General features: G+C 50.8%; 1 protein-coding gene across 2 annotated transcripts; it reads left to right on the top strand.

The window, feature by feature from the left end:
• On the top strand, positions 1–27,441 carry LOC116941363 (uncharacterized). Of its 2 annotated transcripts, XM_032952408.2 has the most exons (13): positions 1–111; positions 4,042–4,158; positions 9,289–9,459; positions 9,800–9,907; positions 10,172–12,230; positions 13,778–13,831; positions 14,757–14,802; positions 17,520–17,596; positions 18,033–19,776; positions 20,347–20,443; positions 20,773–20,894; positions 21,397–21,548; positions 22,832–27,441. In XM_032952408.2, exons 1-13 carry the CDS (start codon positions 34–36, stop codon positions 22,927–22,929), a joined length of 4,923 nt encoding a protein of 1,640 aa, XP_032808299.2. In that variant the 5' UTR covers positions 1–33; the 3' UTR covers positions 22,930–27,441. The 2 variants fall into 2 exon arrangements, with proteins under 2 accessions (XP_032808299.2, XP_032808302.2); XM_032952411.2 differs by lacking the exon at positions 4,042–4,158.

Below are 27,441 nucleotides of genomic sequence, written 5' to 3'. Positions count from 1 at the left end.
GTTAGAAAGTGGTCACGTGGCGTGGCGGCTAAGATGGAGGTTGGGGCGCTGCCGGGGCTGGCGTCTCCGCTCTCCGCCTTCTCCTGCGGCAGGGAAGGCGCCGCGTCCGAGGTAAAAAAAAAAACTCCGAAACCATCGCCCGCCAGCCTCATCGCGCTCTCTCCTCGTCAATCAAACCTCTTCGCGCGTCTTCTCGCTTCGCCGCTCCGTCTCGCCGCGGCGTCGGTGGCCATGTGGCGTGAGTCGCACTGTACGCGCTTACTGTACGGCGTGGCCTCTCCGTGGCCTTAACCGCGTCTGTGTTTTAACGTTTTTATTTTGCAGTGTGTTTGTGACTGCATACGGGGGCCTGTGCGTGTTGTTGTCAATGAGGTTTAGCCGCGATGCTGTTGTGTGTGTGAACGCCGTGGGCGTGAGCGCAGAGGTGGTGTTGGGTTTCTTGGGGTTCATGCACATGGCGGCGCCACGTGGGCTCGCGTCCACGTGTTGCCATTTGGTTATATCATGCACACGAAATGGTCTCGCGTACAACAAAACGTAACTGAAGGGTCATGGTAATGATTACTTATTCACTTGACTAGCATTGACCAGCCTGGTGAAGTATGGTACACGCGCCCGCTGACACGGTTTTGGAAATATCCTCATCCAGCAGTGGATTTGTGAAGGGTTTAAACACGTGCATGTTCATTACTCGCGCTGGATAGCCCCATTATTATCTCTTGAAAACACACGGCGAGGTTTCAATGTACGTTGCTCTAACTGTGCTAATAAAGCCTTGTACTGTATCTTGTTCTCTAGAGAAGTTGCTGCTATGAACTTTTGCACAATGAGACGCTGTGTAATTAAACGTAATACCGGATTATAAGACGCACTTTTCCCCTCTGTAAAAAATGAAACTTCGGAATGCGTCTTATAATCCGATAGCTGAGATCGTGTTAACAGATTTGTAAAACTTTTGTCCATAAGTTTCGAGTGCGTATTTCGTGATGTCCTGTAGGTCAGAATACTGTAGTGGTGGTAATTAATGTTATGGAGGTGAGATGAGTCTCGACGTTTCGGCCGACTGGTCGAAAGATAAACACTTAAGGCGCGTCTTGAGCTGGAGATGGGCGGTTGTTTGATGGGTGTGCGGGTTGACCTTTATTATTAAAAAGGGCTGATCATGGATCCGTGTTTAAGTGATGGGGCAATCGTTTTATTAAAATCCTCTTGTATAGGCTCTAAAGAGCGTTCTTGTGTTCATTGGTGCAATGAGCTGGCGCTAATGACGTGGAGTTTGAATGAATGGTTTTTACCATGCTTCACAATATTGAGTGCGGGTTGGTGAAAGAGGGAACATGTTCAAATATTACTCGCGACTGGTGTTGACCGGCGCCGGGGGAGTGGGAACTAACTCTGATCGAGAGCGCTGTCAGCTTTCACATTTGTTACGTCCGCTGCTGTCAGTGATGTTATTATCATTGCATTAAACCGAGGTAGATCGGGTTTATAATGCATTGCGCTCACCATTGCTCTGCCTTTTGTATTCAGCGATGCGCTATGAACCCGGTGATCTGAGTTAAATTCTCGCTCAAGGCTATCTATCGGTGGCGAGTTACATACAGTGTGTGTGTATATATACCGTTCTTTGGCTCTCCCTCGGTCGACTACGACTTGACACGATTTACCTGGTGCTCCGTAACAACATCGGAACTGGGGAGACGTAGGCAGCGGTTCGGGGTGCTGGCCACACCCAAACTCGCGCGCCGTCCCGCGTCCTTCATAGCCACATTCCCAAACAGCACTTGTCCCCAACAGCATGCGTACGGTGGGGGGGGGGTGTCTTTGTATACGCATAATATATCCAGCTGCCGCCCCCCATTATGGTGAAAAGAAAACACCGTTGCCTTTTGACCCGAAGAGTGTTGCGGACACGGAATTCGCGTTCACTGTTATGCACGTGGTGCTACTGTAATAAAAACACGTGTTAAAAGATTGCGGGGCGTGGCGTCACGTTCGCGCCATATTTACGTCATCACGCCGCGTGCTTCCGCCACGGTGGGCTGGTGGGAGGGGGGGGGGAAGAGACGCTGCAGTGCGCGCACGTGGTCTCGCTTCCGCGTGGTGCTTTAAAACAACGTATCATCAGCCTTGTTCTCTCCACTGCTGAATGAGTAACCCTCAAAGGTGTAGCCGCCCCTTGGGCAGAGACAGGTTTGGTCGTATAACGTCATTTAAATTCCGTGCAATAATTCGATCGCCTGGTACGCAGGAGGGCCGTGGGTTCGATCCCGACCCTCAACGCCTGCATATTTGGAGTTTGCATGTTCTCGCCGGGTCCTGGGTTTTCCCCCTCCACATCTAGAAGTGCGCATTGAGATGATTTAGATTATTTTGGTGCTATAAATGTTCAAATGATGGGCCACTAGAGGTATAATTTGTGGCCAGTTCTCTTGAAAAACAAGTTAATACTGGTAGGAACGAAGTTGTAAACTGAGTGTACCAGCCTGCAATAGATTAATGTGTCCGTCCGTCCCCTTTCAATACTTTAACGAAGTGAAATCTCGTGCTGTTGGGTGAATTTTTTTTTCCAATGTTCCTACCAGCCCACCCTGCAGGGACCTGTTACCTCTGGGCTTTGCCTGATAGGATGGGGATGGTTTAGTTTTATTTGTATATTTGGGTGATTTGTTTACTTGTCTTGTACTTTGCACAATCATTCTGTAATATTGTAACGTTCTTAGCCGCCCCTGCTGGACATGAAAAAGAACTTTATAGCTCATCGGATTCCTCCATTATAAATGAATATTCCGATTCTCATCAACAGCTGCGCATGTTTAATAATTGGCTTTGAAGCTGATAAACACAGTCCAACCTTTTAATCTTTAACGCGAGGGTACACTTCTTGCTAAATAAACCCATGGTTAACTTTGCTTAGCAGACAGACAGAAGTAGAGAACATAAGCATGTTGGAGACGGCTTATTTATAGTTAAGAAAAAGTAGGCTTGGCCAGGACCACCTCCTCGCGAGACGGGATGATGCCAGGCGGTCGAGGCAACACGCCCGAGGAGGTCCATCTCCTTGTGGAGATGGAGCGATGAAAATAAGCTCGTGTGCTCGTGCAAGGCGTATTGTTATTACATCGCAGGACACGCCAATGACTTTATCAAGCAGTGGATCGACCGTGGCTGATTGAGGATGAGCAATCAAGCTGCGTGCAATTTCATGGTGGAAGTGATTTGACCACAGGTCTGAATGGACCGTCATGTTTTCTTGGATTACTGCGCTCTTGGCTCTGTAAGAGGAGTAGAGGTTGGAAATCCCTCCCTGCCGAGCGTGGCTTGTGATTCACAGCTCCGTTTTGAACACGAGGTTGGGCGCCAGTGATTCATACTCGCCTGGCCCTGTTGTGACATTCCACCGGCGGCGTGATGCACTGGCACAGCTGAGTCCCAATAAATCCACACAATAAACCCGGCACCAACTATTCCTCTCGAGTGTTCATTAACACATTGTTTGTAATTCTGTTTAAATTAAAATAGCCCACGTGGCTTTTGGTGTTTTTTTTCTCTAGCAAATCTCTGCGCTATCGTTTTGAGAATAGTGGAGGGTGTATACTGGTAAACAGTTATAAACTCTGGTACTTAAGTTCGATTCCTGGATAACTTCAGTGGCGAGTGGTGTTTACACCGGTCGTGAGCCTCCCCTGGGTCTACTCATCCTTTAAATAAGTACCTGGTGTGTAAACATCGGTCGTGGTCCTGGCCACACCACTGCCATGTGCGAAATGGCCAATTTAAACAGGTGCTCGCAAACAAAACTCGCCTCGTCAGCCTGTAAAAAGCTATGTCGAGGCTCTTAATTTATCATCCAGTGAGAGCCCATTGAGACTAACTTTTATATTCACAGGAGACCGCTGGAATATTAAATACCGCGTGACACTTGTAATTTATTTTATATTTAGGGTTGGCGGGAGAGCAATGTATTTGGGATTTGAAATATGAAATGGATGAAATGCATTGGTTGTTAACAACACAATAAATGATCCCGTGCATGCGCAGTGTGGCACGATGCTGGCGAGCGAGAGCCTGCTGTCGCCGGAACTGGATTCGCTGAGCCCTCTGGATGGACTCTTGTGCAGTTCCACCAGCGACACGTCCGATGCCCCATGGCTACAAGTGAGGCTTCCTCTTCCTTCCGCATCCACCAACCCTCCACTGCCCTCCCAGTCCCACGTCCGTAATCGCGGATATCCTTACCAAGAGTCAGGCTGCCACTGGCAGACTAGAAGTTGGAACGATTTATCTTTTGTCTGCTCTTTCATTCAAGGATTTGATTAATTGTTTGCAGTTTAGAGCCATGGTTTGATTCTAAGTGCGGTTTGGTTTTTCTCTTTTCTAATCCTTCGTGTGGATTTGGTTTTTAGGTCTCGTTTGCACAGCTTTGTTTGCTCCAGTAGCCTACTAAATGTAAACGCTAAAGATGCAGCTCTGCAATTGATTGGCTCGCATGGCCCGTCCACCCGAGACTAAATATAACATTAACAACTAGTTTGCGTGTAATTTGTTTAGAATGTAAATGATCAGTTTATCGTGCACGATTCCATGCGTGTAGCCTGATCGTAAGAATCTGTTTTAATTCCATGGATGTTTTGTTGCATTTCGGTATGCGCACAAAATTGTGAAGAGTTATTCGGTAATGCACGCTTGAGGGTTTGGTTCAAATGTTGTCAATGTCTGCACCTTGATTGTGGAATTCCCTACTGCTGGAAATTCGTTTATCCGATAATGTGGCTACTTTTAAGTCTCGTCTAAAAACACATCTTCTTAAGTCCGTTTATTCTACGTAGCTCTCCTCTTTGCCTTGAATCTTATTCTTAAAAGGCACCTTGAGACATGAGTGGAAGGTGCCGTACAAATACATGTAAATAAATATTGTTGTTGGAACATCATAACCTGTTGTGGCACATCCTCCAGGGCAGTGAGTTTTACTGACACGTGCCCAAACAAGCGGTGATTTAGAAAAGTCTTCCTTAATGTGACGTTTTTATTGCTTATAGATGGCATTTACTCAAAAGTGTTTTTTTCTTGCTGGGGAAAAAATGTGTACGGTCTCACGAAAAAAATGTTATCCTCGCAAACAGGATACAAATATGAATACACACCTTGCGTACATGTCAGTTAAAAAAATAAAGGGGCGCTTTGCTCAAAGGATTTCGTACGAGTTTATAAACGCTACAATAAAGAAATGCATAAATCGGCGCACAAGGCTGCAGTGGGGGATGTTAAAGATGCATTCTGAACTGGGGGGGGGGGGGGAGTTATTGTTGCAATTATGATGCATAGATTAAAAAATAATGGAAACCCAGTGTGGGTCTATTTAAATAGAGTAACAAATCCACGCGATATGCATTAGATTGTGTTCCACTAAAAAATACCTCTCAGAGATGGAGGATAAAGCACTGACTGACGAACGATATTCGATTCCTGGTAGATTTTTTTTTCTTTCAAGAAACAATTTCCACTTGAAGCCCATTTTAATTTCCTGACAAAGCTATGCAGCACATGTGGCGTTTTGTGGCGCGGGTTTTTCATGTAGCAAAAGTTATTACAAAAAATAACATCACGAAAGTAATGTATTTTGTGTTTTCGAGGATGTTGGTTTTGGGGTAGGGTTGTTTTGTGCAGCTGTTCACACTGTAGGGCACTTAGAACCCAAACCTATTTCTGTGACCCACTAGAGTTGATAGCGATTGGAAAATGAGAATCTTAAATTGGTTTTGTGCCTAGACCCTCATGAAACAAATACTGTATACTCTTCCTCTGGTCTGTCTCTTGTATGTGACCTTGCGCTTTCAAATAATTTAGATCTAACCAAAAAACCCCTATGAATTTAGGTTTTTGTAGGCGCTGTTCCACCACAAACAATTGCCTGGCAGCGTTTGGAATGGGCTGCTCTTATCGAAATGTCGTCTTCGGCAGTTGGTTGTTGCCGATTACTTAGCTGCTGCCTGGTCACTGGAAGTCTTTAACATTGCCTTGTCATCGTAGTATGTACAGGAATACCTTGCACTTTCGTTTGGTTAAGGACCAGAGCATGGATGAATGTCAAAGCAGAGCCTTTTTTTGCTTGCAAATTTATTTTGGCTGGCGAAAAACGTTGATGCAAATAAGAGTAATCACAAAAATAAGCACGGTATGGATAATGTTCACGTTTTATGATCACGAAAATAACTATGAACACTGTAGTATTATACTGTTATTACAAAAATAACTATGAATTGTTTACAGCGATCACAGAAATCGGTACAGTATTAATAATGTACGAATAAACACAAATATAAGAGGTGCTCGGTGAACGACTTCGATTCTAAGACTGAGCAAAAAAGACAGCGCGTGGGGCCGAACGTCGTGAAAGGTTTGGGATGAAATGGGACGAAAGAGAGCCGCGTGGACGAAATTTGCAATGTGGTTAGAATTGAAAACGGCCGAAAGAGCGCTGCGACGAAAGTCGAGGTACATCGCTGTATGTTCAACTTCTTTCGTTCCGTATGTAGCCAAGCGTGCTAATCGGAGGTGCAGAGAGCAGTGTTAAATCAAATCGTCAGGATTTGCATTTTAGTCCAGTCCGACGACAGCCTGTGGAATTTTAGTCGAGTCTCTTTGTTGATTTCAATTCATCATTCGCCTTAGTCCGGTCGATTTCAAGCAGTAAAACATTTGGTGGACCCCTCTTGGTTTATGATGTCGTGAGGGAGGAGGGGGGGGGGTAGGCAATTTCTCCCCCACCTGCTCACCCCCCGCGATATTGAGTTCACGCAATCGGTGAACTCTGTAACATTTTCTCACTGCTGTGGCAAAGATTCTGTTGGTATGCAGGGGGTCGTGGGTTCTATCCTGACCCTGAGGATGCCTGTTGTATATTTGGAGCTTGTGTAATCTTTTCTCTCCATGGTCGTGTGGATTTTTCTCCTCGGTTCCTCTGGCTTTGCCCTTCACATTTTAAAACAAATTAGTATTATTAGGCTGCTATACATTTCCACATGATCGGCCACTCTGAGCTCTGTGTGGCCAGGACCCCTCTGAAAAAGAGCTAATAGCTCAATGATAGAGTGTGGAATATAATTCTAATTAACATGTTTGGTCTCGTGGCACATTACTAAAGTATTTTTAAGCTGCGCCTTAATTCACATTACTTAATTTCATCCTGACGGAGTCATGTTCAGACCTTCGTTGGTTAGTTGTAGTCATCATCCGCTCGTCGTCATCTGCAATTGTACTTTCTCCGTGGCTCAACCACGCTCTGCCGTTGACATCAAACGGTTGGCGTCGTGCTGCTGGTTCGCGGCATCGTAACGCGGGTGAAAACCGCCAAGGCGACTCGTGTGGGCACAGTTGGCACCTGCCGATTCGCACGGTTGGCTACGTACAGTGTGAAAAGACGTTCCACATACGTACGACTGCCGCGCATTCACAGCGCTCGGCATCGCCACGGGCAACCTTGGGTGGCATCCGTGCACGACCCTCGAACGATTTGAGATTACCGCCGCGGGGAGAAACGTTCGATGCCGTTGTTTCTGTGAATTGCGCTCCTCCTGTGATGCTTGCAGAATTTCAAGTAGCTGAGAAAAAAGGTGAAGTTGGTAATCGGACTTGTGTCCTGAACTCCATTGTTCGCTGCTCGCCATGTATATAACTGGTGTCAAGTATGCAGAACAGACGTGCAGCGTAGGTTTCTGTGCGAGCTGGTCTCTTGTCTCTTTCCCCTGAAGCTCGTGTTGCACGCAAATAAATGGCTCGACCACATCGTTGAACCAGGGCGCGGCGGCCGCGGCCATGACGAAACGCCTTTCGCCTTGTTAGGCTCGGTTGCATTGCAGCCCCTAGTGCGGTGTGTACGCACGTGTCTGTGGCGAGCGGTAGCGTTGTTGTCAGCACCGCTAATGTACAGTTTTTATTTGGGCGATACCAAAGTCCCAAATGGTAATGCGTTCTCTGTGGAAGCTTATTAGCTGTGAATAGACTTTCCCAGGGAAAGCTGATGGCTCTGCACGAATAATAATTCCGCAGAGCCAGCGACAAAGCGTTGGGACGCTGTTTGTCTGCGTACCCCAAGCTCCGTGCCTTCGTCCCCGCCCGTCCACTTGCTGCGGCTACGATTATCGTGCTGATGAGCCCTGGCAGCTGGCCCACTGCCACCTCCTCGTTTGTAACGCGAGCTCTGCCGCCGAGCCGTGAGCGGCACCGAATCCTGTCGGGGAGTGGTCATTCCAGTCCTGGTGATGGATCGTGGTTGTGTGGTGTGTGCGGTTTTGGGGGGTGGGGCGGTTGAGTTGAGAGGCGACGTGTTGTGTGGTCGCCCTCGTCCCTGCGTCTCTGTAAGTCTCGGTAAATTAACTCGTAGAACGACGCATGTTACGGGGTGTTTTTGCTTTTGTGACGCCTCCTCGTCCTTAGAAAGCAGCTCGCGTTGCATTGCAACTCTCAGTGTGGGTGTGTGTGTGTTCGTTTCTGTGGGGAGCGCCAGCGTTGGCTAGTGTCGTCGGCAAGCTCTGTTATGAACCGGGTCAACCTGCCCTCTAACTGGGCACCGCCTGGTGCAGTTGGTAAATGCGAACAATGGTGACGCGAATGCGACCGGGTCTGTGGTGCAGGCCACCCCACCCCCTCGTGCACCGTGGTGAACTCGTCAGTGTCTGGCCAGATGGGGGATCTGTTTTGTTTGTGGTCGTGGTTGCTGTACAATGTTAAAAATAAATGTTTTTTATTTTACCCAAAAAAATCTAGGTTTTAATGTCTTAAATTGGGTTATTTGGCCAATTTAATAAATGTGGGAGAAGGATTAAGATTCCAGGAGAATCAAGACTTCAGACTGGAACACAATTTAATAAAATGGTTTGGAGTAGAAAACCGCCTTGTTTAGAATTGTTACGGAAAGAAGACCACACTGGTTGGGATCGCTATGAGAATGAGCCTGGGAAGGATCCTGCGCTTCGCAATGCTGCACACGATGAATGTGGAATGGGATAAGATGGGAAACCAGGTGGCTATATGCAGGGATAAATCATCGAGAAGAATAACGATTAAGATTTAAGTGAAGCGGTGATGGTCGCGAAGAAAAGAGAACCGAGGCAGAAATTACTTTGGCCCATCATTAGTAATGACGGAGAACGCAGAGAAAACGTAACCGCACGTACGAGGCCATAACGCTCAGCTCCACACATGTATTTATTCCATAGATCGATCCAGCCCAGCGTATGGTCGTGTCGAAGTGCTCTTTGAGTGATAATTCGTGGCGTGTCACTGCAGGGTGGTGGCAGCGGTGGTGGTGGTGGCGACGGCAGCATTGGTGACGCCACGCTGCTCATGGCGCTCGCAGAGACTCTGGACAGCCTGGACGACAACACGGCTTCGCCCTTCGATGGACTCCTCGACCCGGAGCCTCGGCTGCTCGCGTGCGACGTCGAAGAGAGCTCGACGGTAGGGAATGATTTCTTCGCAATATTTGCAAGAATGGCGAGAGTACTAGGTCGCCCGGGTTGCACAGTGTTGACACTTGTTCCTCGCAGCAATAATTTCCTGAGTTTGATTCCCAGCTCCGGCACCTTTCCGCGTCGAGTTTCTATGTTCTCCCTGTTCTGCATGGCTTTCTTCCTGTTTCTCTGGTTTTGTTTCATAACTAAAGAAAAATGCAATTTGTGCCTCTACTGCCATGGAAAGCTGCGCGGTGTCGGTGGAGTAACACGGGGGTGGCCGTGTTGTGACGCCGTGGAAGTTGAGTGACGCTCACCCCGTTGTCGTCCTTGTCGTGTTGCCGCAGCTGAAGAGGCTGCTTCTGTCGCCCGTGAGCGGCGCGGAGTCGCGCGTCGCCTCCACGCGGCACCCGTACTCCTCCGTGACCACCCGCCTTCCCACCTCCCCCGGCCGGGTGAGATTTTTTTCGCTCTGATAAATAGCGCGTAGTCAGAGACCTCCCTCCCTCCGGGCGTGCTTTTTCGGTTTGTGCCGCGGCGTCACTCAGGCGTGATGTCTCGACATCTTTGTCCAACCGTTCGGAGCTTACCGGAGAGAAACTGTCGGACGTCGTGCTGAACGTCACGTGGTGACAACCCAAAAACACGTCGCAGAACTATACACGGCATGGGCAAGAAAACCTTGCGCGGTCGTAAAGAAACGCTGTTGTCCTTCCCAGCACGCGAACCGGCCCCGTCAGCGTCACCCGACGCCCACTTACCTGGAGCTGCTGCGTCACCTATGCACCCTGGAGTCGGCCGCCTACTCCCCCGTCGGCGGCGGCGGGAGTGCTGTTTGCGACTGGGAGGGCAGCAGCAGCGGCAGCAGCGGGGAGGACATGCCGGAGAAGCAGGACGGAAGCGCCGAGAGTTTCTGCGCGTCCGGTGGGAGCGGCGCGAGCAGCAGCAGCAGCAGCAACGACGAAGACGACATCGGCATGCTGCTGCCGGAGGGCGATGTGGAGGAGCTGCAGAAGCTCATGGCCATGGATGGCTCGTTCGAGTTCGATGTTATCGACCTGAAGGAAGGCTCTGTCGTGGAGCTTGTGAGCTACATGCACACCTACTGCGTGCGCGATTCCGTGGCGTCGCTCTCCCTGCTGTCCCCCGTGAAAGCACCGTGCGGGCCGTCCGGCGGCGCGAGTCCGGATGGCGGCTCCTCCGCGAGCTTCGCGCGGGCGCTCGCGGGATCCTCGGCCGACGTCAGCGGCTCGGAGGGTGGGGAGGAGCAAGCGAGAGGGACCGATGGCGACGGCTGCGGCGGCGGCACCGCCGCCAACGGGACTGGCTTCCTGGGCCCTCTCGACGGGCTTTGCGAGTCGAGTTCTCTCGATTGCGGCTCGGAGAAGGCGTCGCTCGGGCGCGACGCCAAAGAGCAAGCAGAACGGTCGGCGGGCGCCATTGCTGCCACCGTGACCACGGCGCCAGCAGCGGTGACTCCCGGCCCGGAAGAAATCTCGGCGGCAACGTTCCCCGCCGCAAAGACGGAACGAGAAGACGAAGCGGACGTGAAAGCTGAAAAAGGCGACACCGTCCCCTTAGTGGTGCCGCAGAAGAGGCCCAGGGGCAGGCCCCGAACGCGAAACGTGAACGGGCAGCAAGAACCGGGCGCGGCGGCGGCGGCCATGACGAAAAAAGCCGTGCGCTCGATCTTGTTTGAGGAGCCACCTCGGCGCTCCGTGAGGATCAGCAAAGCGAGGAAGGAGACGACGCAGAGTGACGCGGCGCAGCAGAGCCAGGCGAGACCTCCGCCCGAGCACGTCGCCCACCCAGTGCTCGCGCAGGTTGACTTTAACCGCACGACCGCGGAGGTAGAAACCAAACCCATTGTGGTGGTGCAACAGCAGCAGTTGAAACTGTCGAAAGTCATCGGTGGGCTTGCTGCGTCACCCTCTTCCACGTCGCCGATGACGAGGCCAGCACCCTTCTCCCTGTCGGCACCTTCTGTGTTGGGGTCGGTGTCGGCACCTTCTCCTTTGCCAGCATCGGCACCTTCTCCTTTGCCAGCATCGGCACCTTCTCCTTTGCCAGCATCGGCACCTTCTCCTTTGCCAGCATCGGCTTCATCGGTGTCAATCTCCTCGCCAGCACCTTCCTCTTCAATTGTGAAACCGACAACCTCTGCGTTGGTAACGCCACCCACTGTAATGACACTTTGTTCGCTGGTGCCACCACCTCCATTGACAACTTTGTCATCGATGCCGCCATCACCATCACCTTCATCTTCATTGACACCCCCTTCATGCGTGTTACCCTCTTCAACTGCACCCTCTTCACGGACGCCACCGTTGTCCACTCTGTCGGTGGCTCCCTCCCCTTCCGTGCCGTCCGATGCGTTATCGGCCGTGCCGCCCTCTCTATCGGCGCCACCGTCTACGTCGATGACTCCCCCGTTGTCGCATCGGCCGGCGTCGTCGGCACCGCCACCTGACGGGGAGGCCCCCCCGGCGCCCCTTCCCGCCATCGCCGTGCCACCGGATGCGAACGCAGAAGAGGAGTCTGGTGCCAAGCGGCGCAGGATCAGCCTGCTGCAGTACCGGCGCCGCATGGAGGAGCGCGGCCTCGAGCTGGGCCCCCACGCCGCGGGCGGTGCCGGCGTGCAGTGGGGACTCGCAGAGCAGAGCGGCGCGGATAATGCGGCGAGTGCCGATGCTCCGGCAGAGGCAGCGGCGGAGTCGATGGAGGACGATAACTACCTGGAGACGGATCCCACGATACGGGCGTTTTTCGAAGAGATCGGTAAGTTTAGCCGACTTTGCGCGTGTGCAAAGCAAGCTGCAACACTCATTTGAGGCTGAAACAACCTGGGGGAGAGGCCCATAATATGTGCAGAGATATCACTTGCATTTGTGATATGAACCATGATTGGAAATCAAACTCTTGACAGAGTTGTGCAGTGCGCCACTGCACAGCCACCGCTCTATCGACAAGAAGATGCCCATAATAGTCATTACTAAGTGACAGGCAGCCAAGAAATTATTATTTTTGCAATTACCAGTAAGCCGTCAAGCTGTGCGTCAGCCCACGCAAGGTTTTTTTTCGTGGTGGATTGCAGAGACATTTGAAACTGAACACATGCCAAGGTGACCTGGGAGATGGCAGTACAGCCAGTGGGTTAATCTCCGTTGTGCTGCGTCCTCATGTGACTAGTGGGTTTTCCTTGGTTACACTTAACTTAAATATGCGTACAAAACACTTGAGGTTCAGAAATTGGCCAAACAAATCCAATGCACCACCCCCCCCCCCCCCCGAACTGTGAATGGATTTTTTTTACGGTGTTGGTCCATTTGAATGGATTGACCCCCACCATAGGAATGGGGAATTTCCGTAGCAGGCTAAGGGCTGTATACAGGACAACACCCGCCACCCCTTAGTGCTCGTTCAAGCACAATTGGGCTGATCGGTTTTTTTATTGGAACAAAGTTTGCCAGTGCAGTGACACGTAGATATCAGGATCGCAACGTTCCTTTAAGTGAAAGTTGATCGACTTGTATTGAATGGCATATGTTTTGGCTTGCTTGTTAATTGCTAAATAATGATTTCTTGGCTGTCACTCGGCAACGACGGTTATGGGCATCTTCTTGTGCAGTGGCGCACTGCACAACTCTGTCAAGAGTTTGATTTCCGGTGACGGTTATTTAAAATGCGGGTGATGTCTGGACACATTATATGGGCCTCTCTCCCCAGGTCGTTTCAGCCTTAAATGAGTGTTGCAGCCTGCATATATCAGCCACTGTGAACGCAGGCTGCTCTGGGTGTAGCGCTGTACACACCACCACTCGCTCGCGTGCATCGCTGTCCATGGGTTACGGTGCAGTGCTGCTATTATTTGCTCCAGAGTATTTGGCTTGCTCTTCCAAAATGACCAAATGTCTTTTGAAGAGGTGGGGATTATACCCCCCACCCACTTTCTCCACTGTAAACCTTTTATTGCTTGAATGTTATGTATATTTAACGTTCTTGAATTGATAATATTGTCTCAACCATGCACACATTTTGTATTGCATACATGACCCATATCTCGTCTGGATTTAGAAACATGGATTGATATTGATTCCCCCCCCCCATCAAACATGTTCATGCATACACCTGACCATTCGTATGGTGGCAGCACATTTTGGTCTCATTTTGCTGCTGCTGAGATTCGATTTTTTTACTTTCTCCGTTGGGTTTGAACGCCGGTGCTGTGCGTGTCGTGTAACTTGTCCTCGTCACTGCTCCGTGCCTTTTGTGAGTAACGTGGCTCCCTCCCACCCCTGCCTCCCTCTGCTCGCTCGCTCCGCAAGGCATCGAAGCCAGCGACCTGGGCAGTCTGCTGCAGCAGTTCGAGGAGTCTGAAGGTAACGTCGTCTCGTGCGGACTTGTTGGCACACATGCACACCCCCACCCCCCTCCAGCCCCCCGCGCCTGCAACTATTCCCTTCATTGTTGGTTTGCTTTTGACGATGTGCATTGTTAATCATGACAAATTTGCGGCCAACGTTACAGGAGAAGTGTGTTTCTCATTTGAACACGTTGCAGCGTTCTGACGACGGAATACAGATGGCAGGTTGTCAGCAGTCCTAAATTTCCCCACTCGCGAGAAGTTTAAATGGCACAACCTTATTGGGGGCTGGGGCGAGGGTGCAATAAAGGTGGATAGTTGTGTACATTGTGGATCATGTTTAAGACTCGGCGGTTGGCCAAAATTTACACTGATTAGCACGATCACTTTGCCACAGGAGCAACATTTTTTTGCCGAGTCTGTTGCGAGCGATAAAGAATTCCACTTAAACGGCAGTTGCGAGCGAAAATCGTTCGGGTTGGATGAAAGATTACAAGTTTGTGCCAAAAATCTGAAAGGCACGAGTGATCTTCAACGGCACACGGACACGGAGGCACTTGTGAAACGATAGCTCCGGGGAGTTGTTGGCCAAGACCTGAGAGAGGCTCTCTGTAATCTATACTACCCCAACGCTGTCGCAGATGCCTCGAGAATTGGAGGAATGAGACTCATACGATGGAATATTCAAAACCACCAATGGCGGTGTATGTGCGTGTCGTTTAATCGACCGAGCTTGAGCTGCTGTCCAATTATAATTCTTTAACTGAAAAGGAAGATGATTAGGTAATCGTCCCTGTGTAAGTCGGTCAATTGAGTGTAAAACATGACACTTTTCCAAAATGCAAACTGCATAATGTTTCCAGCGCTGCAGTGTCAAAATTACATTTTCGGGTCAGTTGCCATTATTGATTGAGGGCTCTTGGATTTGTCTTTATGTTCAGGAAAGAGACGAGAAGTACCTGAGTCGACCGCAACGCGCACAGTGGGGTGAGTGGCTGTTATTTTTATGAGGCCAAGTTTTCCCTGTTTTTGACCTCGGGGAAAACATTGGCTATCTGATCATAATCGTCAACGTTCTACACGTGGCCACGCTTCATGAACCCTGCAGAATATCGCTATGGCCAAGAGGCACAAGATGTCACGTTGCAGGTGAAGTTGGGGGAGGGTGGCAGCGGGAGTGCAGCTGTAAGCGCGCTGCGCTACGAACCCAGCGAGATCCGGGTCCGATTCCAGCTCGCAGTCAACACCAGTGACGATTATCTGAATCGCTCCTGGGCCTCCCCAAGGTATATGTGGTGTGATGTGTAAACATTGCCACTAGAGAGACAAAGGTGGCTGGACACGGTGCTGGCCAACCAACCCCCTCGTGTACCCTGCTGGAATATGTAGGTGCTCCCTATGACAGCACTTGCCCCAACAGTCTGAAGGCTTTATGGAGGATTCTTTGTCTTTGGAGTCATCACAGCCAGCTTGCTTGTGTAGTGAGCGTCTTCTGAGACACGACTTGTAGAGGGCTCCTGGTTTATTTCTCACACTTTACAAGCAGAGTCACTGAGCAACATATACACTGGGCTACGGAGAACTGACCCACTCATACAGCCACATGGCTGACTAATACAGCCAAGATGACGGTAGGGACAGTACAGCGGATCGGCCATAGGGCTGGACGATGATGAAGAGATGACGGCAAAGACGGTGACGGCAGCCAGGACCCGAACCCCCAAGACAGCCTCGAACCTCCGGTTACCTCTCCTATATACTCCTCAGCGTGGCCAAGCCCCGCCTCTGGCCACGCCCTCCTTCTAGAACTCTCATGCAGGTTCCAGGAACTTCCCGACAGATCCCCGCCTCTGACCCTTGGCCCAGTTATGTCCCGCTTATAGTTGGCTGTTACATAGCGCACCCATACCCGTGGTTATCCTTCATGGTCAACTGATGGCACCCTGTCACTACACTTGCACTGGCTGGAGTTTTTTCATTTGGAAATCTGCATAAGCACCCCGGGGAGTAACAATGTCCCACCTTCGTTGCTGGGAGGCGGGTGTCCCCTTGTCTCATCCGCTTCCGCAGATTTTCTTTTTATTTTGTTTAAAAAAAAAATGAGTTAATATATTAGTGGCGTCTCTTAACGAGCTGCACTTGAACTGCCGGCCTGGGAGCCACAGTTGGGCCAGCCCTGGTCTCTCTTTGATGTCGATTCCTAGCGTAGTCTCGGTCGCCCGTGGTAATTTTCCACTCTTGCGTGAAATGGACCCAGCCGCCTGTAAGATTAAGCAAAGCGTTAAGCTGTTAAAAAGATGATGGTCGCAAAAAAGCATGATGGCACTTGCAGTTGGTGTTACCAGTCTCCAAATTGCATCCTGAGCATCGTAGTTTTTAACTGTTTTGAAACTGAAAGGGATTTTTGCTTACATGGCCATTGAATAATTGATCTTTTATTTTAAGTCGGTGCATTTAAGTTTTTTTGGAAGGGTGTTAAGATGGTTTTTAATGGGGATATTCAAAAAAGGCATGGCTTGCTGGCAGAATAAATTAAATATGTTTTACACCTTTGGCGCGTTTGGGACTCGGCGAATGAGCTTTAAGTAGATAAGTAGCCTACGCGTGATGGATTGTGCCCAATTACAGACCGTAGTTCTAATTGGGACGCTTGTATAAAAACTACACGCAAAGCGCAGCCCGTGATGATGGCGGTCTGTTTGAAACGTAAACATTTACATTTAGCAAGACGCTAACTTTTTATTTTGTATTGAACAAGATGTATTATGTTTACCTTCTACTTTATTGAAATATATTGACAAAACGCCACACTCTCACTCCTTGAACGTCCCTTCTAATGTTCTTCTGGTGAAATATGGTCCTAAACAAATCGCCTTCTCTATTAGGGTGGGGAGGGGAGGGGGGTGTGGGTCAGCCTGTTGGCGCATGTGGGAGGGCGAAGTCCGGTGCTATCTTTAACGGGGCCCCCTCGCGTGGGGACACGGTTCCCAGCGCAAAGTTCAAAACAAAGGTCACTGCCAACATTGCGTAATGGCCCACGAATCATTCCACATCGATGACATGGCTATTTCTAATCCAGGCTATCCCCGGGGCAGAACCATTTTTTTAGTTTTAGGTGTCAGGTTGGCCGTTGGCCGTGTCGGTGGGGTAACGTTGGCACTGGCAAGCCTCCAAAGGGGGCCCGAGTTGATTGCCAAGGCAGGCACACAACCGCTCTTATTTGTTTCCTCTTCCACCGGGCCACGTAAAACCCACGGCGTCATGCCGGTTTGAGAAAAAGATGCTGCAGTTGTGGCGCATTCGGTTGCGCACGTCATGACCAGTATGTGGGGGGGATGGCCTTATTTGTAATTAACTTGTTGGAACTCCATGACGCATGTGTGTATCCCTTCATTTGATGACGCGCTGTCGCACATTTCACATTCCTGTAGGTATCGTGGGACCTCCTTTGCCAGTACCAAAATCTGAGAATAGGTTTTTCCCCTTTTATCTTTCCAGAAAAAAGGGGAAAAAACCTATAGTCATACTTGCATTGTCTTGTCATTCTACAGATAAAGGTCGCTTTTGTGAACGTGCTCGGCTTTCCAAAACGTGTTGGAATGTGGAGCTTATTTTGAGCTTGGACATGGGTTTCTCGACACGTTCAGCGTTGACCAATGACGATAATGATTGATCTCGCTGGCAAATTCTGCGTGCTTTTCCAGGACACTTGGCCAGGCTCATGTCCAGGACGTTGGAATGGAGCTCGAGTTAACTGCTTCCGAAGTTCGAGAAACTCCTGGTGAGTTCAGCTCGTGTGTTTTTGTTGAGTTGCCGATATTTTGATGGGGGGAAATGTGTGCACCCTTTATATTTCATTTTGTGACGACCCCTTCGAGGTAACGCTGGAGCCCACAACTGTGCTCTCTCCATTGCTGGCTGGAAGGAGCTCTACTAGAGGCCTCGAGAGCCTCTGTCGCAGTCGGTCTTTTGGCCTACTCTGCCACACTGGCCTGCACATGTCTCGGAAGTGGTGGGAGTATCCACACAATGACCTGCCACGCACGACCTGCCGATAGCATAACTGTGGGTGTATTTCGGTGTGCTGTGATTTACACCTTTTTTTTTTTACTCTGAGGGGTGGATGGGAGGTGGTGGTGGATTTATAAAGAACTTGGCCATTTGTTCCAAATGCCCAGTCAGACCTGCTGATCGACCGTCGTCTTTTTTCCATCCAGGTGTAATTGCGCCAAGCACATCTCTTCACCCGAAGCCGGACGCAAAAGTCAACTTGGCGTCGAGGGGAACCTCGGCAAAGAGGAAAGCCCCCCGTAGCCCTCAGAAGAGAGGAATCCCTTTAGCTGGCAAAATCCCACGGCTGCAAGCCGCAACGAAGCAGCCGTGCTCCGGCCAGCTCGCCCCATCGACGCCCGCAGCAGCGCAAGCTGCTTCCAGCCGCTTCGCTCAGGCTGCCGCTACAATTCCCGCAGCTGGCGCGAGGATGATTCCGCCTCTGCCCGCCGGCGTGGGTGCCGCCGCGCAGGACCCCCCGTGTGTCGGCGCTCCGAACGCCGTGGGCCCCGTCAAACTGCCGAAAGTTGAGCAGCCACCGACGCTGCCGCCGGCCTGGGCCGGCCTGGGCGTCGCGTCGCCGAGCGTCGTGGCCGACAAGACGCTCTCTCTGCCTGCGTCGCAGCCGGTGGCCAACCGCACGCCGCCTTGCCAATCGAACGCCTTGCCAAATCCCGTACGTGTGGCCATCCCTGCCGCAGCAACCGCTAAGATGCTCCCTTCGATGAAGTTTTCGCTTGTGCCAGCAGTGGCCGGAAAGCCACCGGCTGCTGCAAACCCGAGCTGCGCTGCAGCTGCTGCTGTTATTACTACTGCTGTTCAACTGGACATTTTCTCCCGCGTCTCTGCGTCCAATCTTGCGTCGCCGCTCGTCGCCTCTCAAGTCGTGAACGGTTGCTCGGCCAACAAGTCGGAAATCGGCGCCACTCCGGCGAACGGTGCTGTTGTGGAACGCGAGGCCGAGATTCAAATCCCCAACGTGCGCGATCACGACTATTGCCAGCAAAGCACCGCGGGCAACGCCGCGGCGACCGTCTCCGAGAGCGCCGGGGCTCCGGCCAACGCCGAACCACGGCGGGACGAAGGTCAAAAACTCAAGCGGCAGTACCGCACGCGAGCACCAGGAGAAGAGGAAGCGGGTCGGGGGAGTTCGCCGCCCGCGCAGGAAAGCAGCTGCTGCAGTACTAACGGCAGCGGCGGCGGCGGCAGCAGCAGTAGCAGCGGCGGAGACTCTGAGGACGACGAGCCCGGCTACTACGACAAGCTGCCCGGCTACTACAGAAGCGGCAAGTCTCTGCCCGAGCCCAAGTACCAGCCGCTGAGAGCAGAACGTGCAGCGGCTGGGCTGGCGGAGGGCAGGGAGAGGGGCAGCCGCAGGAGCACTAGCACGTCGGACGAGTACAGCTCGGCCAGCGACGAGGAGCGGTCGCCCGGCAAGGCGGCCCGCCACCGGCGCTACTACTCCAAGTTGCCCGTGTACCTGAGCGCCGCCAGCAAGGTCTCCAACCTTCCTTACGCCGACTGCGGCCAGGAGACGGCCAACAGCGACACGGACACGAGCGGCGACGCCGAAGATGGGAGCCGGCGCCGCAGGACCAGGAGCCGGGGCTCGCAGGACCGCCGGTGCGGCGAGAGGAGGCACGGGGCCGCGACGAGCGGCGCCGGCGGGGGTTCCCTTTCGAGCTCGCCGGGCCGGCGCGACTCCGTGTCCCCGCCGTCGGCGGCCGCCGCCTCCCCCCACCAACGCGGCCGCCGGCGTAGCCGCTCGCGGTCCGGGTACGGCCGGCGATACCGCGCCGGCGGAGGGGGCCGCTCGTCCTCGTCGACGACGTCGTCCTCGCATCGGCGATCGGTGTCCCCCGTGCCGTCGTTCTCCTCGGACGTGCCGCGGTCGCGACGACCCTCGCCCAGGTCCGTGCGGAGGTCGTGGCTCGTAATTGTGTCTCTCCTCGGATTCATTCGCGTTGTGCCTTCGTCGTGGCACGAGCGGATCTCTCGCAGAGCGAGAGGTTTACCACCGGCCGCCCCTCTCACCCTGGGTGTTTAGACAATTGGCCGCAGAAGTTGACATGACAGCTCTACTTATGCCTTGAGATTTGTGAAAGTGATGTCTGAGCAACGCCACAGTATATGGGGCGTCATGTGAGGAGTAATGTTCATTGCGTAAGTTACAGATGTATATATATTCCCCTTGGAGCTGGAATTTACGTGCAAAACCAATTCTAACGTATTATGGTTTATGTGCAATCATTGGTGACTGGGTTGAGGCCAATGACGAGCTTTTACACTCGTGAGCCCAGTTCAATTCCTGGCGGCTTCAACCTGGATTCAAATCTACCTGCGACCAACTTCATCGCTCGTCAATTGGGCTGTGTTTTGAACTACAAGAGAGGGACCGGCGCATGCCCTCGTCGTGACGTCACGCTTACGTTGAACTCCTCCGCCCCCCCCCACTCTTTCCCGCCCCCCCGTGGTGCGCAGGTACGACGCGTACGAGAGACGGAGCGAGCGGCCATGGCTCGAACGACGCGAGAGCAACATCCTAGAGCAGCGGCGGCGACTGCACCAGAAAGCCATTGTAAGCCCGCCTGGCCCTTTAACCCCCAGCTTCCGTGCTGTGGTGGGGGTGGGTGGGTGCGTGTTTTTTTTTTCCCCAGGCCACTGCGCACGTCTTCCTACCCCTGAAGATGCCCCTCGACCGCGTTGTTTACTTGGTTATTCGTCTTGCAAAAAGCTGGCTTTGCCGTCTTATCCACACTCTAGAATTGCAGCTGTCACCCGTGATTCGTGTGCGCCGGTATCTCGGAATCATTGACGGTTGATTTTGCGTGTCATCGTTTTGTCATCGTTATAATTTTTGGTTGCGTTCGTCGCTGTCCCCCCCCCCTCCCCATGCCCCACTCGCAGGAGGAGCGTCGCGTCATCTACGTGGGGAAAATTAACAACGGGATGACGACGCTGGAGCTCCGGCGACGCTTCCAGTCCTTTGGGGAGATTGAGAACTGCAGCGTGCATTTCCGCGAGCGCGGGTACTCCTCGCACCATGGCAACCAGTCCCCCCCCCCCCTCGCTCTCTCTAATGCCTGTGTACAAAACGGCCACATCGGCGAGACTGTCCCAAAGGCGCCGGCGATGCGAGCGCGATTCGGAAACCGCGGTTCTCTTTCGTGCCTTTCCAGCTCGGGTCGAAAGCGTCGATGCCACTGTCTGTTACGTGGGAATCGTGGTAACTCTTTATAGAGGCGATCAATTATTTCATGGCGTTTGAGTTTGAAACGTGTGGTGTTGTCGTTTTTTAAAAAATTTCCCGACCCAAATCGAGTTTTAAAGGATTACGTAAAACGTGGCGCTTTTAATGAATAAGGCTGTTCGGCCGAGGGTAATTGTCACGCTTCTACGCGTTTCTGCTTTCCTCCCTGTGACGTCGCTGCGTGTGGTCTCATCGTCGTCGTCTCTCGGAACGTGGCTCTTTTGCCCGTGCGTCTCATTTTCCATTTTTTTCCCATTCGCTTTTTTCCAATGTTTCCGCAGGGACAACTACGGTTTTGTGACTTACCGCTTCACTTGCGACGCGTTCGCCGCGTTGGAGAAAGGCCACTTGGTGCACCTGCCCAATGAGATGCCCTTCGACCTGTGCTTTGGTGGCCGTCGCCAGTTCTGCAAGGCGTCTTACGCCGACCTGGGTAAGCCGTCTGAGTACTCGACTTGCCGCTGCCCCCTCGATCCACACGTCCTGTGACCCACCCCCATCCCGGATACCCCCATCTCGATCACGTGAATCTTTGCCAGTTGCAATAGTCATCAGAATCCTGAGCCGTGTTCTGTCCACTGCTGCCTGTTTTACTTTCCCCCGTGCCGTTTTCATTCGTCAGTCTTGCAGTGCCGCAATTAATCTCGCTTATATGCGTTGAGCTGAACTCATTGCCCCATCTACGCGGCAGTCATCAAATCGGACGCGTTCTCCCCTTTGCCTGCCCATTCGTCCTTGGCCCATCGTTCATTCTTGCAAGGCATCCTGCAACAAGACCTCTCCATTTCCCCCCCCATCAACACGATATTCACAGAGCTGCTGCTCTTCTGTCTGCTATTCTAAGCATGCATTTACTCGTGCTCCATTGTGCAGTTTGTTTTCAGCGTTCGTCGTTGTCCCCGTGTTTCTATGGCCGTGCAATTGCCTGAGACAACTCGTTGATAAAGAAACTCGATCTGAAGTGGCGGTTGAAAGGATTGATGCTTAACAAAACCTTTTAAAGCTTGCTGTCTTTTATCATGATATGCCAAACCAGGACATGTGAAGCACCTACAGCTTTGTGAAAAACCCTCTGAAGCCCACATCAGAGGGACGCATGTTTTGTGTTATAAAAAGTCTAAACTACGAAAAAAGAACGCTTGTTGACAATCATCATTTTTAGACCCTTATGGAAGGCTGAAAAAAGGTAAACATGCACAGCCCTGCATTTGTCTTGCTCGCACCACTGCCGGCGGGGAAAAGCCTCTACCAGAGGGAGCTCTATTTGGCAGGAGTGGAAGAGTAAGCCAAACCCCACCATGCGCCAACTGTGCCGTTATCTATTTAAACTGCTGGGTTGACATTGCTGGGTGTGCACCATCGTTTTCAACTGCTGTGCCGGGAGATGAAGTCAAATCCCGGTGGCCTATGCATTGCAAGTCCAGTGCGTTGACCATTACTCGCACGGCAACAACCCTCGGGACCCGAATGTAAGTGCGTGAAGCTGTATTTGAGTTGACTTGCAGAAGTCAAATTTGGGCCATATTCTCCCCTTTACTTAAGAGAAAATATTATGGGCGAGTCGTTTAAATCTGCTAGTGGTGTCTGTACGTGTGACCAGATTTACTTAATTTACTCGGCACCGCGATTATGGCGATGTGTCCATTAGCTCATGGATTCTGCGCTTCTGTTCCACCCCCCCTCCTCCACTGCCTTCCATGTTATCCCCTGGTGCAGACTCGAACCGAGGCTTGGAGAGGAGTACCGACCGAAGGACGGCGATGGCCTCCTTGGACTTTGACAGCCTCCTCAAGGCTGCCAAGCACGGCATGTAGAGGTAACCAGTGGGACGGCGGGTACCCAGGCTGTTCGCTGAAAGAGGCGGCAGTTGAAGTTGGACTTTTTAAAGAGAATCGCCTGGCGACCCCTCCACCCGACACTGCCTTGCCGGTTCAGTGTGCGGCTGCTGATGAAATTGCCACTACACTTCGCTGCACATCACCACGGAACTCCGTGAAAAAGTAACGCCCATCTCGCGTTCCGGCATCCGGCGCGTTTACACGAACGCTGCTCCTCATCGCAAGTCCTGCGGAATCACCCCGTAGAACGACCCCTTGGGACTTCCTTTAAAGGAGAGCGGCACGCGGAAGATCTGCTGAGCAAAGTCATTTTCTGCGTTGGCCCTGTGCTTGCGCGCACGTGCCCTGTGGTGTGTGCTTGGCTCGCCAAACCCCCTCCAGTGTGTAGTGCTTTTCATGGCCGATTATTTATTTTCTTTTTACATTTGAAGCGTAGGGGCCCCGAGGTTGGTGGTGTTATTTATACTGTACCTAATGAATCTGTACATTATTCGCTTGTGCGAGGGGGAGGTCTACCACACAGTTTGTGGGGGTATGGTGGACCAGATATCGTGGCAACGCTTTGATCATTTGCGTAACGGTGAAATGACGAGCCGTTTAATTTTTTTAGTTCGAGTGTGCATCTGTGGTGTGCCTGTGTGTGTGTATATATATGCATCTAAAAAAGCAGATTATAGTCGACCAAAACCACAATACAAAGCTACCTTGAACATGCATTTGTGATGAGTGTACATGGCCAGGATATGCGATATTAGGATTTTGTACCTTGGTAAAAAATATATATAGTTTTTCTAGTCAATGCTGCCCTCCCCAACAAAGGAGGAACCTTGTTCATCAACACATAGTGAGTGTACGAAAGCCGAGGCGATGGAGTCCCCCAAATGAATGGGGTCGACTTCCACATGGCTGTACATGGGTATCCGTACGGGGTACGGGTGTAGGCCCTCGCCCAGGAGGTTTGCCGTCGCCCCGGTTGAATGTGCGCAATGATTTTGTGGGGTAAATTTCTGTTGCCCCCTTCCCCACCCCCCCCCCCCACATTAGTATGTGCTATTGCACATATACAGAAAGAAGTCTCCTGTGGACGGCAGCATCGACGAAGACAAATAATTCGCTCGACCGAACTTAAAACGACGTGCGATTTAAAAAAAAAAAAGTTTGCTTTCGAGCCCTAAATATCAGCGCCTTCCCCTCTGCCGGCAGTCCCATCAAAGCTTTGCACTGGCACCAGCCGCGTCGGGCTGTGCGAGGGCGCGGCGCGTTGCTGCACCCTGTGTCGTACTCTCTGGTTGATAAGGAAATGTGGCGATTGGCTCCTGGCGCGCACGATCACAAGCGCGAGTCGACTTTTTGTTTGCGTTTGGGAGAATGCATCCGCCGGGGAGTGCAGATCGCTGCCTATTACGGCGGATGGTTTCATCTCGGTTGACTCTTGTGCGGTGAATTTGAACAGTGCCGATTACGGGGTTCGTCTGATTTGGTTGGTTTAAAGATAATTCCTTGTATTTTTATTGTTTGTTTGGCACTGCACAAGGGTGTGGAATCAGCTGCAATTGCATAAGCGCAGGGACAAGTATCATCCTTGAAATCCCCCGTCAGCTCCTGATCACATGCACTGCCAGTGGTCTGGGAAGTTGACAAAACACATCCATAAGATGAGCATCCCCCCCCCACCCCACATGCTTCGAACAATACCGCACACTACTACGCCTTGCCCATTGTTCTGTTGGTGTGAAAATTCACATTTCAAAGGCAGGATCCAGACAGATTTGTTTATTTTGTTGTTCTTCCCATGCACCGCCGATTAGCACGTACGATGCGAAAGAAGCTTCGACATGCATAACAGACCTGTCCATATGACGTCCGTTTATGACTTTCCAATTGGTGGTGCAGTCTCACTCGCCAGCTCTGGTGCGGTCTCAACTTACTCCAGGGGGACGATTCAAGCTTAACTTGGATTTGAACTCAACACTTTGCAATCGTGAGACCTTGCCGTTGATGTTAACCTGTAACCATCATAATTATAATGCAGAGTGTTAAATAGCCAAATGAGTTATAGAGGCACTATGAATTTTGCTCGACTGCACAGGTGGGTGAAAGGGCCCTATAGCGTATCGTGAGAAGGCGTACTAATAAAACTGGTTCGGATCTGCGGTGGCAGAAGGCATGGTTATCTCTTCGCCGCTGATATGACGTGTGATAAAGGTGTGGGTTTTATTTTGCGTTCATGTATAATTAATTCATTTTTAAAGGTTGTTGCACATTTTGTTTTTCTTAATCAACTTTTGTTTGAATAACTTTCGCTGGTACAAGACACTGCTTACGATGTCGAAGAAGCGTAGCTTGCCGTGCCAACTTCGGTACCCGTGGCGTTCGTTGCAATGAATTTCGCTAAAATTTCACAATAAAAGTCTTATTAACTCTGCAAATGAACAAGTATCGTTTGGAGGACGATGCTCGTAATGAACGGATGCGCCCCGTGTACCGTTGGTACCGTTTCCCACCCCCGCCCCCCATGTGCCCGATTCGCATTCTCGCCACGGTGACAGCAGAACCACTTGGACAATTTTTCTTGCGAAACGATTTATTCCCCCAAAACCCAACCGTGTAGTCACAATCTGGCTCCATCCAACCTTGCCAAGCCGTCTATTTGAGAAGGTCGACGGTGAACCTAGAAGAACCTCGATGTCACCACAGCCATGCCGCTGCCGACGGATTGCGGCGTTCCTGACTAAACGCTTGCAAGCGCATTGTAAAACGCGACTTGGTGCCCGTTATGGAATGGGGGAAGGGGTGTGTGTGTGGGGGGGGGGTAGGCCTGGTAAAACTTGAGCAACCAAGAGGTTGCAAAACCCAACATCTGCTTTATCTGGATTTGTTTTTTCAGCGCATGTCAATTTGCAGATGGATGCATCCATGTGCATTTGCTGAATTTGCACCTGAGCAGGCGGTTGTTTGGATAACCGAATCGTGTGTGTGTGTGTGTGTTAGCGGGATGGGAGAGTTGGTGGATTTTTAAAGGAAGGCTCGAGCCAAAACACACCCTTGTTATTTTGCAGATACGTAGCCGATTTTTTATGAGGATTCATTCTCCTGTCGGGGACAGTTCCGTACTACACAACTAATTAACATTAAAGAGCAGGCTTTTCACATCCACAGTAGAATTGTATGAGACTTTGTCTCGTACGATGTCTTGGACTGGTTTGGTTTTCAACATCTCTTCAAACGTGTCGGGCAGCATAGGGGGGTACCACTACGTATGTAGGTGTATGGCCCTTTATCGATCCACTGCTGGATGGTTCCAAGTTTGCAGGAGTTTGACCATAATTAAAAATGCAGGTAACTTTACGGGTTGAAGGCGTGGGGCATAAACAGACGTTCGCTATGTAGCCCTGCAGCCAACAATGCCTCTATGCATGGTGGTAGGCCATCCAAGCATTATCCAGGCGCCATCCTGCTTAAGCTTGCGAGCTCTGACGGGGATCGGGTTCATGCCAGACGATTTGGTCATAAGCCAGACTGCATCTGTGGAACAAGAGCTGTGTTTTGGTTTGTGCCTTCACTTACCTGCTGCTGCTGCTGCATTGACAATGCTTATCAAACATCCTCCTCTCCCCCATCATTCACCTCTTGATTTCATTGGCATCTCACCAATGAAGGCACTCCCTTAAATTTTTAATAATCGTGGTCGCAATTTGTTTGCAACAACAATTGTATATTTTTAAAATCTCGTTATTTCCACTTGTGCTCATTGACCCGAATGCGACAATAGAAACGTTTGCGTAAATTGTGTAAACAGAAAAGAGGCCACACATAATTTGATGCCGTGCATTATAAGCATTCATTGATTTAAGTTTCTATATTGACGTTTTGCCTCCTTGTTTACCGGTTGGTGTGCAATTTACATGTCCAAAGGAGTGGCATCAAACAAGGTGGATTATCGGATGTGTTTTAGAGAATTCGTTTAAATCCAATGTGCCCGCAGGCACAGCAGCAGAGTAATTGAATTTTGTACTCTTTGGTTCTTTCGGCAAAGTCACGTGGGTATAAAACAAAATAAATGAAAATCACGACGTTTTGGAAGCAACACAAGCATCAGTTATCAGGTGGGAAAGCCACAGCAATTTGTTTCTTGCTGTGGCTTTCGAAACGTCGTGATTTAATTTATTTTGTTTTATACCTACGTGACTTTACCGAAAGAACCAAAGAGTTATGGATCCCTGCAGTCACGAAAACTTCAGATCTAGATTTAACTGAATTTTGATTTGTCATTTTGCCTGCCGTTATTTTTGAAAAAACTTGACAAGTGCAAAGGAAAATAAAATATAAAATGCAGTTTCGCTCATCGTGCGGCTGAATCAGAAAATGAATTAAAAGAAAGCGAAAAAACAGCAAAATGTAACCCAAATGATTCCTAGAAAGATTCATATGAAATGTGTTTTACAAGTACCCAAAAATGTTGTTTTGATAATAAAATAATCAACTTGA

The sequence above is a fragment of the Petromyzon marinus genome, chromosome 11, assembly GCF_048934315.1.
Source record: "Petromyzon marinus isolate PM22_M1 ecotype Great Lakes invasive population chromosome 11, UKy_Petmar_22M1.pri1.0, whole genome shotgun sequence".
NCBI lineage: Eukaryota > Metazoa > Chordata > Hyperoartia > Petromyzontiformes > Petromyzontidae > Petromyzon > Petromyzon marinus.
Note: the sequence above shows the minus strand (reverse complement) of the source record. Positions and strands in the feature narration are given on the sequence as shown.